Here is a 10,777-nt window from a genome sequence, read left to right on the forward strand (position 1 = left end):
CCTGCACCTCCTCACCCCAGCTCTGCCTGGAGGGATGGCAGGAGGGACATGCCCACCTGGGCCTGCTTTGGCACAGTCCACACTGGCCCGTGGACCTAGTTCTTCAGGAAATCGGTGTCCGGGCTCTGCCCTTGGGACCCCAGGCCACACTCGGCTTGCTGATTGAGTCGGTCCTGTCCCCGCCCTCACTGCTGGCCTGGCTGTGTAGGTGGCTTGTCCGCCCCCTGGGTGACATCTTCTCTCCACAGGGAATGCCTGGCCCTCCCGGTCCCCCGGGTCCGCCCGGCCCTCCCGGAGTGCCCATCTACGACAGCAACGTAAGTTACCTCACACCGCTCTGCACAGCTCCACCGGCCTCCTGGCCTCCTCACCAGGCCACCTCTGTCCTGACCTCCACGTGAGGCCATCCCCACCCAGGCATCTCTGGGGAATGGCCACCATGGGTCACACGGGTTCCCCCTGGAGAACAAAGGCTTGGGGAGGCGCAGGGTGTGTCTGTCTGAGGTCAGCGGGAAGCACTGAGTACCAGACCCTCAGCCTGGAGAAGGAGGCTTCCATCTCACCACTGAGCAAGGGAGTGGCACAGCATGGCCAGCTCACAGATCCAAACCCCTGTGCCTCCTCCTACTCTGAGATGCCTGTGTCAGTGTGTCAGTGTGCCAGCGTGTCCTGTGGGGAGCGTGTCACTGTGTCAGCGTGTCCTGTGGGGAGCGTGTCACTGTGTCAGCGTGTCCTGTGGGGAGCGTGTCACTGTGTCAGCGTGTCCTGTGGGGAGCGTGTCACTGTGTCAGCGTGTCCTGTGGGGAGCGTGTCACTGTGTCAGCGTGTCCTGTGGGGAGCGTGCCAGCGTGTCCTGTGGGGAACGTGTCAGTGTGTCCTGTGGGGAGCGTGCCAGCGTGTCCTGTGGGGAGCATGTCAGCGTGTCCTGTGGGGAGCGTATCACTGTGCCAGCGTGTCCTGTGGGGAGCGTGCCAGCGTGTCCTGTGGGGAGCGTGTCAGTGTGTCAGTGTGTCCTGTGAGAAGTGTGTCAGTGTGCCAGCGTGTCCTGTGGGGAGTGTGTCAGTGTGTCCTGTGGGGAGCGTGCCAGCGTGTCCTGTGGGGAGCGTGTCAGTGTGCCAGCGTGTCCTGTGGGGAGCGTGCCAGCGTGTCCTGTGGGGAGCGTGTCAGTGTGTCAGTGTGTCCTGTGTGGAGCGTGCCAGCGTGTCCTGTGGGGAGCGTGCCAGCGTGTCCTGTGGGGAGTGTGTCAGTGTGCCAGTGTGTCCTGTGGGGAGTGTGCCAGTGTGTCCTTGGGGAGTGTGCCAGCGTGTCCTGTGGGGAGCGTGTCAGTGTGTCAGTGTGTCCTGTGAGAAGTGTGTCAGTGTGCCAGCGTGTCCTGTGGGGAGTGTGTCAGTGTGTCCTTGGGGAGTGTGCCAGTGTGTCCTTGGGGAATGTGCCAGCGTGTCCTGTGGGGAGCGTGCCAGCGTGTCCTGTGGGGAGCGTGTCAGTGTGTCAGTGTGTCCTGTGAGAAGTGTGTCAGTGTGCCAGCGTGTCCTGTGGGGAGTGTGCCAGTGTGTCCTTGGGGAGTGTGCCAGTGTGTCCTTGGGGAGTGTGCCAGCGTGTCCTGTGGGGAGCGTACCAGTGTGTCCTTGGGGAGTGTGCCAGTGTGTCCTTGGGGAGTGTGCCAGTGTGTCCTTGGGGAGTGTGCCAGCGTGTCCTGTGGGGAGCGTGTCAGTGTGTCAGTGTGTCCTGTGAGAAGTGTGTCAGTGTGCCAGCGTGTCCTGTGGGGAGTGTGTCAGTGTGTCCTGTGGGGAGCGTGCCAGCGTGTCCTGTGGGGAGCGTGTCAGTGTGCCAGCGTGTCCTGTGGGGAGCGTGCCAGCGTGTCCTGTGGGGAGCGTGCCAGCGTGTCCTGTGGGGAGCGTGTCAGTGTGTCAGTGTGTCCTGTGGGGAGCGTGCCAGCGTGTCCTGTGGGGAGCATGTCAGTGTGTCAGTGTGTCCTGTGAGAAGTGTGTCAGTGTGCCAGCGTGTCCTGTGGGGAGCGTGTCAGTGTGTTCTGTGGGGAGCGTGCCAGCGTGTCCTGTGGGGAGCATGTCAGTGTGTCAGTGTGTCCTGTGAGAAGTGTGTCAGTGTGCCAGCGTGTCCTGTGGGGAGCGTGCCAGCGTGTCCTGTGGGGAGCGTGTCAGTGTGTCAGTGTGTCCTGTGAGAAGTGTGTCAGTGTGCCAGCGTGTCCTGTGGGGAGTGTGCCAGTGTGTCCTTGGGGAGTGTGCCAGCGTGTCCTGTGGGGAGCGTGTCAGTGTGTCAGTGTGTCCTGTGGGGAGTGTGCCAGTGTGTCCTGTGGGGAGCGTGCCAGCGTGTCCTGTCCAAGGGGCCTGGCCTCTCCAGGATTCCACACCCTCGGGGTGGCAGCCTCTGTTTCCAGAGCCCAGTCCCCGCCCCGCCCCTTTGTCACCCTGGACTGTTATTTGCAGGCATTTGTGGAGTCTGGCCGCCCCGGGCCTCAAGGATTGCAAGGTGAGCCCCGACACTCAGGCTCGGGCAGGGGTGCTGCTCGGGATGTGATCACAGCTCACTGGACTGCAGTAACTCTGGGCCCCTGCTCCTGAGCCCCACCCCAGCCCCTGTCGGTCAATGCCACAGCCTTCCCCCAGCACAGCTCCCCAGAGGGACGCAAAGGACACATGGGGCACAGATGGCCTCAGCGGTGACATAGCCAGGTGTCCACCTGCAGCAGGGAGAGAAATGGCTCTGGCCTTGTCTGGCATCACAGCGGCGGGGAGGCCCCCTCCCTCCACAGCTCCCCTCCCAAGCTGCGGGATCCCCTCCTCGTCCACGGCCAGCCCCCCGGGTCAGGAGCACCAGGGAATGGAGACCCTCCCCAGCTTTTCCTGAAGACATGGTCTCTCTTCCTCCAGGGGCACAGGGGCCATCTGGACCAAAGGGTGACAAAGGAGAAGTGGGTCCCCCCGGGCCACCAGGTGAGTGGCCCTGCATGTCTCCTGGCCATCGCGGGCGGCCTGCTGATGAACGGAACCCGGCCCCAGGGCCCTGGCTGGTACGGGGCCTTGGTGCACACCAGCTCCTGCCTCGCCCTCCACCAAGCAGGGAAAGCGCCTTCCCAGACAGGGGCAGATAGGACCCGGACCGGAGGCCCTGGGAGCCTCAGGGCTGGAGCCCTGGAAGGCTGTGAGGACGGGGCCCGGGATATCGCTCACCCCACCCCCGCCTGCTGGAGAGGTGGGCAGCTGCCACTCCAAGTGGGCACCTTCCCAAGACACAGCCCCTCGGGGGCCGAGGGTCACTCCCACTAGTGACCCCAAAGGACAGTGGCAGCACAGGCTGGCAAGGGTGCCCCTCTGTCCTGGGAGGAGTCCCAGTCCCTACCAAGAGAGCCTGCAGTCCTAGCTCTGCTGGGCCGAGACCTGCAGTGAGGTTGTAGAGCCTTGCCTTGGGCAGAAAAAAACAAGGGAGAGTGAGCCCTGAATTCAAGCAAAACAAAAGCCCTAACAGAACTAATGAGAAACACATCGTTACCAGAAATGTTAACCCAGGAGAGCTGGGCAGTGAGCAAGGGCTTGGCCCGCAGGGATAGTGGGGACAGAAGGCTCATGCAGGAATAACCTCAGCCTAGAAATCGGGTGAGGACTCAGCCTGCGGGAAGCCAAGAGAAAAGCATGAGATAAAAATAGGTAATCGTTGGGGCCGGGAGTTTGGCCTAGTGGTAGAGTGCTTGCCTAGCATGCACGAAGACCCAGGTTCGATTCCTCGGTACCACATACATAGCAAAAAGCCGGAAGTGGTGCTGAGGTTCAAGTGGTAGAGCTCTAGCCTTGAGAAAAATCCAGTGCTCAGGCCCTGAGCTCAAGCCCAGGACTGGCAAAAAGAAAAAAAGAAAGAAAGAAAACAAGCCATGTTATTAGACAGACATCGCTGGGAACACTAGCAATCAGAAATAAGGAAAACATGTTTGGCATACATGTGAAAGTCCAGGGATGAGAGTGAGTTCTCCTTACTCCGGGCACTTGCCAAGAAGAGGAGCAGGCTGACCCCGGGCTCTGCCGTGCGATGCCGACCTCCACGGGCACCTTCCCCTCCACACACGCTGAGGACCCCAGGGTGGCCGAAGGCCTGGGGACTCGGAGGCTGTGCTAGGGCAAGGCAGGGGCCAGAAGGAAGAGACTGATCCCCTCCACTAGGGGCCTGCCTGTCTCCGGGTCAGCAGAGGGTATCGGAATCAGAGGGGACTGTTCACTTAGAAAAGCCAGTGATACCATAAACAAACAAAAAAGGCATTTTGGTGGTATTTGGGATGCCAGAGCCTGTGCATATGAGGCAGGCACCCTACCACTGAGTCATGGCCCCAGCCCACAGAAAACACGGAAAGGGTACAAAGTAATTGGTAAAAAGTACCAGTTAGTGAGGAGCCAGAAGTGTGCCTTGAGTGTGCAGGCGAGTGTGCCATCACCCGCACAGGAGGGGCCTCGGAGCGCCTGGCCCCTTTCCCAGACTCCATCCTCCCCTCCGCAGGCCACTTTCCCTTGGACCTTCTTGGCTTGGAATCTGACATGAAGGTGAGTGAGGGCACTGGGGCGGGGGGGAAGGCTGGACGCCCACAGGGGCAGCTGGCACCCAGGACGCTGCCCGTGCCCTCCATGGCTGGCGTCTGTCAGAAGATGGCGGGGGCCACGTGTCCTTTCTGTTCCTCTCTCCTGGAGAGGCTGGGGAGGGAGTGGACATCGCCCTGAAGGGTGAGCGCTGAGGTCCAGCAAGACCACAGGACGGGTGGCCTCCTCGCCTCTCCTCCCCCAGCAGAGGTGGAGAGCTGACTCGGTCACTTCCACCCCAGGGGGAGAAGGGAGACCAAGGGGACCCTGGACAGAAAGGCGAGAGGGGAGAACCTGGGCCCAGTGGCGGCTTCTTCGGCTCCAGTGCTCCGGGGCCGCCCGGCCCCCCTGGCCCGCCTGGCTACCCTGGGATTCCGGTGAGCTTGGACCCCAGCCAGCGCAGGCGTCCGCCCAGCACAGGCCTGTGCAGAGCCCAGGGCAGGGCAGCCTGGCTGCGGACGTCTGCCGAGGCCACCGCTGAGCCGTCGGCGGTGTGGCCTGGGCCCCCGGTTTGCCCTTGGGGGACAAGGCGGGAGGTATGGACCCCCACACATGTCTCGTGCCCGCCTGCTGCTGTGCCCCGTCCACCCAGCTCTGGGGCCTCCTGGGACCACAGGGGCAGCCGGGGAGCTCAAGGGCCCCTCTCACCCATGGCCAGGATCACATCACCTCAAAGGAGTGGCCCCTTCCTGGGCAGCGCAGTGACTGGGCCCCCACTGGGCCCCAAGCAGACACAGCCCAGCCTGGAGCGCTCTGGGGCAACGACTGTGTCTTCTTGTCCACAGGGTCCTAAAGGGGAGAGCGTCCGGGGCCCACCCGGCCCTCCTGGGCCTCAGGGGCCTCCTGGCATTGGCTACGAGGGCCGCCAGGGCCCCCCTGGGCCCCCAGGCCCTCCGGGACCCCCCTCATTCCCTGGCCCTCACAGGCAGAGTAAGTCTGGGGAGGGGCAGTGGGCAGAGCCTTGTTCAGGGGCCCACAGGCCCCTGCACGGCCAGGCCTCGGGTTGGCTGCGGCCCAGGCTCACCTTGGCTTCCGTCTTGCAGCGGTCAGCGTTCCGGGTCCCCCAGGCCCACCTGGCCCTCCGGGGCCCCCTGGAGCCATGGGAGCCTCCTCAGGGGTAAGACGCAGTCGGGCATCTGGGATGGGCCCGGGGAGGTGGACGGCCTGTGGGGAGGCGCTCACTTCACCTGCTGCCTCTGCCCTTTCCATGGGCAAGCGGGCAAGGCACATGCCCGCACGGCCTCTCCCCACCCAGCACCTCCGGACATGCGGGCAGCCCAAAGCCACGTCCAGGCCAGGACGCCCACATCCTGCCCGCAGCCCCCCTTCACCCACTGGGAGCCCAGACCCAGAGTGGGGCCGGACTCAGCCGGGCTTGGGACTCCAGCAGGTCAGGATCTGGGCCACGTACCGGACCATGCTGGACAGGGCGCGAGAGGTGCCGGAGGGCTGGCTCATCTTCGTGGCCGAGAGGGAAGAGCTCTACGTCCGGGTCCGTAATGGGTTCCGGAAGGTCGTGGTGAGTTCTCAGGGTGGCCCTTGCCCTTCACAGGGGCCGGCTGTGGGTCAGGAAACACTGGGGGTGTGGGTCGTGGAGGGAGCCTTCTGGAAGGTTAGAAATCACACACACACACACACACAGCCATTACGAGCCCGTGGCCTAGAGCAGAAGACGGCTCTCACCAGCTTCTCCTTACACATTTTGGCTGTTAGATTTCTCTTTAAAATTTACCAATTTGTATTCTAGGTAGTTTTTGTTTAGGAGTAAACAAATGTGTTACCCAGGTTCCGGTATGGTGCTGGGCCTGGTGCCACAGTGTATGTGGCAACATGGGGTCGGGGAAGGCAGCCTGTGTGCGGAGAGTACCACGTCCTCCTTGAAGCCCCCAGGGTCCGGGTCATGCTGAGGAGACTCTGTAGCCCCCTTTGCCAGGCCTGGCCTGGCCAGTGCCAATTAACAGCAGGCCTGTACTGGGAGGTGCTGCTGCCTCAGCAGATCAGACCAGTGTGCCTGGCACAGAGACACTGGGGTGCATCCAGGTCCTCAAGTCAAAGGCTTCCTTCTGAGGAAGGGGAGCAGGGGGGAGGCACCCTGGCCTGGGCTGCTGTGTCTGAGCTTTCTGGAGTGAATCCTGCTCTTGTCTTCCAGCTGGAGGCTCGGACACCGCTCCCGCAGGGGTCGGTAAGAAGCCCTTTTCCCTTACGCTATTGCCAGTGACTGAGGGCACTCGTTTCTGGGTCAGTGTTTGGTGCTTGGAATCCTGGAGCTGAGGGTGTGTGAGGCTGTCCCCTGCTGGGTGTGTGAGGCTGTCCCCTACTGGGTGCCCTGGCACCACTGCTTCATGAGGGCACAGCCCTTCCTCTGCTTCAGTTGTCTGCCCCTCATTGTGTCTGTCTTAAAGCGCTAGGGTGAGTGTGGATGAGTGGGTGGACAGATGTCATGTGGCTAGATGGATATGTGGGCAGAAGAACAGGCAGATGTACAGGTGAGCGGGTGGATGGTCAGACAGGTAGGTGGACAGAGCTTGAGATCAGAGGGGGCCGTCTGCATGGCTGGACAAGGCACTCTGTGGCTCTGTGGGCCTCAGTGGAGCTCCGTGGGGCCCACTCTGTGGCTGTGGCCCTCAAGGAGCTCCGTGGGGCCCACTCTGTGGCTCTGTGGCCCTCAGTGGAGCTCCGTGGGGCCCACTCTGTGGCTGTGGCCCTCAGTGGAGCTCCGTGGGGCCCACTCTGTGGCTGTGGCCCTCAGTGGAGCTCCGTGGGGCCCACTCTGTGGCTCTGTGGCCCTCCTTGTGCAGGGCAACGAGGTGGCTGCAGTGCAACCTCCAACAGTGCAGCTCCACGAGGGCAGCCCACACACGCGGAGGGAGCACTCCCACTCCACCGAGCGCCCCTGGCGGGCAGATGGCATCCTGGCCATGCCCCCCAGCCTGCGGGACCCCCAGCCCTACCCCGGAGCCCCACACCACCACCACCACCTCCTCCACGGCTCCCACGCGCACCTCCGGCCATCCCACCCCACCAGCTCGCCTGCTCACACCCACCAGGACTTCCAGCCAGTGGTGAGTGCCACCCAGCTGGCAGGTGGATGCCTCAGTCCTCAGGCTGTGTATGGGGTGGTATCCGGACACCAAAGCCACCACAGGCAAAGCCCTGGGCAGGGGCTGCCGGCGGGCTAGGATGGTACTTCACCACTTGAGCTATGCCTCCAGCTTTTGCTGGTTATTTTGGAGGTGGAGTTTCATGGAGTTTTCTGACAAATAGCCTCAACCCTTGAAATCTGGCTCTCAGCTTCCTGAGTAACTGAGATCCCACGCATGAGTCACCAGAGCCCAGCACAAGTGCACTTGTGACTGTCCAGGACCGTTCATGGTGGCCGTCCCCTGGGCCTGCCCGAGGAAGCCGGGGACCACGGTGGACCCAGCGGGTCCTGCCCACAGGCCCTGGGGCCATCCGGAGGCCACTGCCTGGCTAGGCCTGGGGAGGGGGGTGTCCCTGCAGCACCCCTGCATTCAGCCTTTAGACACATGATTCCGGGGTGTGTAAGACTGGAGTGCCTGAAGACCTAACGGAAGGCTGGTTCCCTGCCGCGGGAATCTTGACATGGCATGGCCTCTCCCCCAGCTCCACCTGATCGCACTCAACAGCCCGCTGCCCGGCGGCATGCGTGGCATCCGAGGGGCGGACCTCCAGTGCTTCCAGCAGGCACGGGCCGCGGGGCTACCAGGCACCTTCCGCGCCTTCCTGTCCTCACGGCTGCAGGACCTGTACAGCATCGTGCGCCGTGCTGATCGCGGGGCGGTGCCCATCGTCAACCTCAAGGTGGGTGGGCCGTCCTGCAGGGCACAGGCAGCCAAGGCCACCCCCCCCACGTGCCCATGCCTGGGGCTCCAAATTCACAGCAGGGCTTACGAGACCCCAGAGTCTGCGGGACAGCCCCGGAGGCCCTGACACACCCTGGGTCTGCAGTGCCCCGCTGGCTCCTTCACGCCAGGGGCTGGGCTCTCCACTGCCTCCGAATACAGCGCCCCCAGGGCAGGAGGGGATGGGAAAGGAAGAGACCCCGGCCTGCGCGGCCTCCCTGGACCTCTGGCCAGCTGGAACCAGAGCCTAACGAACCCGCTTCCCTGCAGGACGAAGTGCTGGCGCCCAGCTGGGAGTCCCTGTTCTCCGGCTCCCAGGGCCCGCTGCAGCCCGGGGCCCGCATCTTCTCTTTCGATGGCAGAGATGTTCTGAGGCACCCCGCCTGGTAGGTCCCCCAGCATGCAGTGCCCCGGCCCCGGGGGAGCCCCGAGCAGGAGACAGCATGTCCTCTGTCATCCGTCACCTCAGTCTCTGGACTGACCCTGGAGAGTGATCCCAGCATAAGTGCATGGCCGTGCCCTTGCGACTCCTGGAATGGTATTTCTATGAACAACGTGGCTCTGAGCACACTGAGGACACAGGGATGGGGTCCACGTCCACCTAGTTCCCAGTGCCTGCCACGTAAACGGTGATAACTATTGGCCCCACCAAGGCCATCTCAGAGCACCTCTCACTACTGACCACGCCTTCACACTGGCATCACACGCAGCACTCCAGCTGCAGGCTGTGGTGGCATTTGTGTCCCCAGTGTTCTCAAAGGGCAGCCTGAGGGATGGAGCAGGGACACCTGGATGGCATTACAAAGCCCCTGGAGGGCCTTCTGGCCCTGGGTGAGCCGTTGGGATCGGGCAGGTAGAACTTGTCCTTAGCTAGCAGCCTGCGTGCCCATCAGGAGCTGACCCCGGCCAGCCAGGGAAGGCCAGCTCTGAGGTTACCGGGCCTCTCCCCCCGCAGAAGGGTGCATGGGGGAAGCAGAACAAACTTCTCCCACTCTCAGGGCCCTCTGCTCCCTCTCGCTGCCCCCAGCGCCGGCTGCTGGCCTCTTCTTTCTCTGCCCCAGCAGGGGCAGGTCTGGAGGTGGCTGACAGCCCATGCATTTTGCAGGCCTCAGAAAAGCGTGTGGCATGGCTCAGACCCCAATGGGCGCAGGCTGACCGAGAGCTACTGTGAGACATGGCGGACAGAGGCTGCCTCCGCCACGGGCCAGGCCTCCTCTCTGCTGGGAGGCAGGCTGCTGGAGCAGAAAGCGGCGGGCTGCCACAACACCTATGTCGTCCTCTGCATTGAGAATAGCGTCATGACCTCTTCCTCCAAGTAGGGCCTCTCCCCGCTGAGACACTGGACAGGAAGTGGTTGTAAGGGCAGGACAGGGCAGGGAACATCTGGCCGGCCCGAGAACATGGCTGAGTCCTTCCCTTTATAGTTCACATTTCATGTAACCCTCAAGAAATAAAAGGAAGCCAAAGAATATATTTTTAAAAAAAGTTTAAAATTGAGAGCCTGATGCCAGGACGTCCTGCCCTCCCCTCTCCTGCGGTGGCCAGCTGTGGCATGGGTGGTCTCTCCGTGCCCCAATCTAGACCGTGGCTGATGTCAGCGGGAGGCCAGCTCAGGACTCTGCCCTGAGACCTGCGGCTGCTCGGGTTCCTCAGGGCTAGGAAGGGGCAGACCACTCTACATGGTGCCTTTCTGTGCACAAACCTCAGACTACCTGTGGACAGGCCAGGCAGGGGCCGTGAGCCTTTTCTCTGGCCACACAGTGGCACAGGCATTGGCTCGTCCAGGTGCCCAGGGTGGGGACAGCTCAGGCGCTGGCCGACCTCCACGCTGATGCTCCGTGGCAGGGCAGCCAGTGTCTCCAGTGCCAACCCCAGTCTAGCCACCCTGACCCAGACAGGAGGAATGTGCCTGGCCTCGTCCCACCTGCCGCATTTCCCAGGGCCTGCCTGACCTGTGAAACCCACCTTCAGGCTTTTTGAGACCGGCCTCCCTAGGGAGTTACAAGGTCCTGCCGGAGGAGGGCTTGCCCAGCACGTCTGAACAGAATTCTGCAGGGCACAAGCAGGCTGCAGCATCATTCTGTCCCCGAGCCCAAGCCCAGTAAAGCCCAGACTGCAGCGTCTTCAGAGAGCCTTGTCTGGAGGACAAAGTGCTCAGGGCCATCTGACTGGGTGGCTCCGGTCAGGATGGGGTCAGACCAGAGGTGCTGGATCTGTAACTGTGATGTGAAGCCATTTCAAATAGGCACAAATAAAAATGGACCGTTTACATAGACACCTGGTTTGGAAACAGTCTTCCCCATTGGGAGTCAGAAGAGTCCTTGGCGGTCTCTGTGC

General features: G+C 62.6%; 1 protein-coding gene across 1 annotated transcript in view; it reads left to right on the top strand.

Moving 5' to 3' along the window:
• The window catches only part of Col18a1 (collagen type XVIII alpha 1 chain), a 42,688-nt gene extending 31,973 nt beyond the window's left edge, over positions 1 to 10,715 (top strand). Inside the window, 13 exon segments of the mRNA XM_090350639.1 lie at positions 249 to 317; positions 2,445 to 2,487; positions 2,889 to 2,951; positions 4,501 to 4,544; positions 4,820 to 4,954; positions 5,363 to 5,507; positions 5,621 to 5,694; positions 5,968 to 6,096; positions 6,727 to 6,759; positions 7,376 to 7,639; positions 8,202 to 8,399; positions 8,711 to 8,826; positions 9,546 to 10,715. Of these exon segments, the coding sequence (XP_090206765.1) occupies positions 249 to 317; positions 2,445 to 2,487; positions 2,889 to 2,951; positions 4,501 to 4,544; positions 4,820 to 4,954; positions 5,363 to 5,507; positions 5,621 to 5,694; positions 5,968 to 6,096; positions 6,727 to 6,759; positions 7,376 to 7,639; positions 8,202 to 8,399; positions 8,711 to 8,826; positions 9,546 to 9,759 (1,527 nt within the window). The 3' untranslated portion in view covers positions 9,760 to 10,715.
• Positions 10,716 to 10,777: the final 62 nt, after the last annotated feature.

The sequence above is a fragment of the Megascapheus bottae genome, chromosome 1 (assembly GCF_031878675.1).
Source record: "Megascapheus bottae isolate mThoBot1 chromosome 1, mThoBot2.hap1, whole genome shotgun sequence".
In the NCBI taxonomy this organism is placed as follows: domain Eukaryota; kingdom Metazoa; phylum Chordata; class Mammalia; order Rodentia; family Geomyidae; genus Megascapheus; species Megascapheus bottae.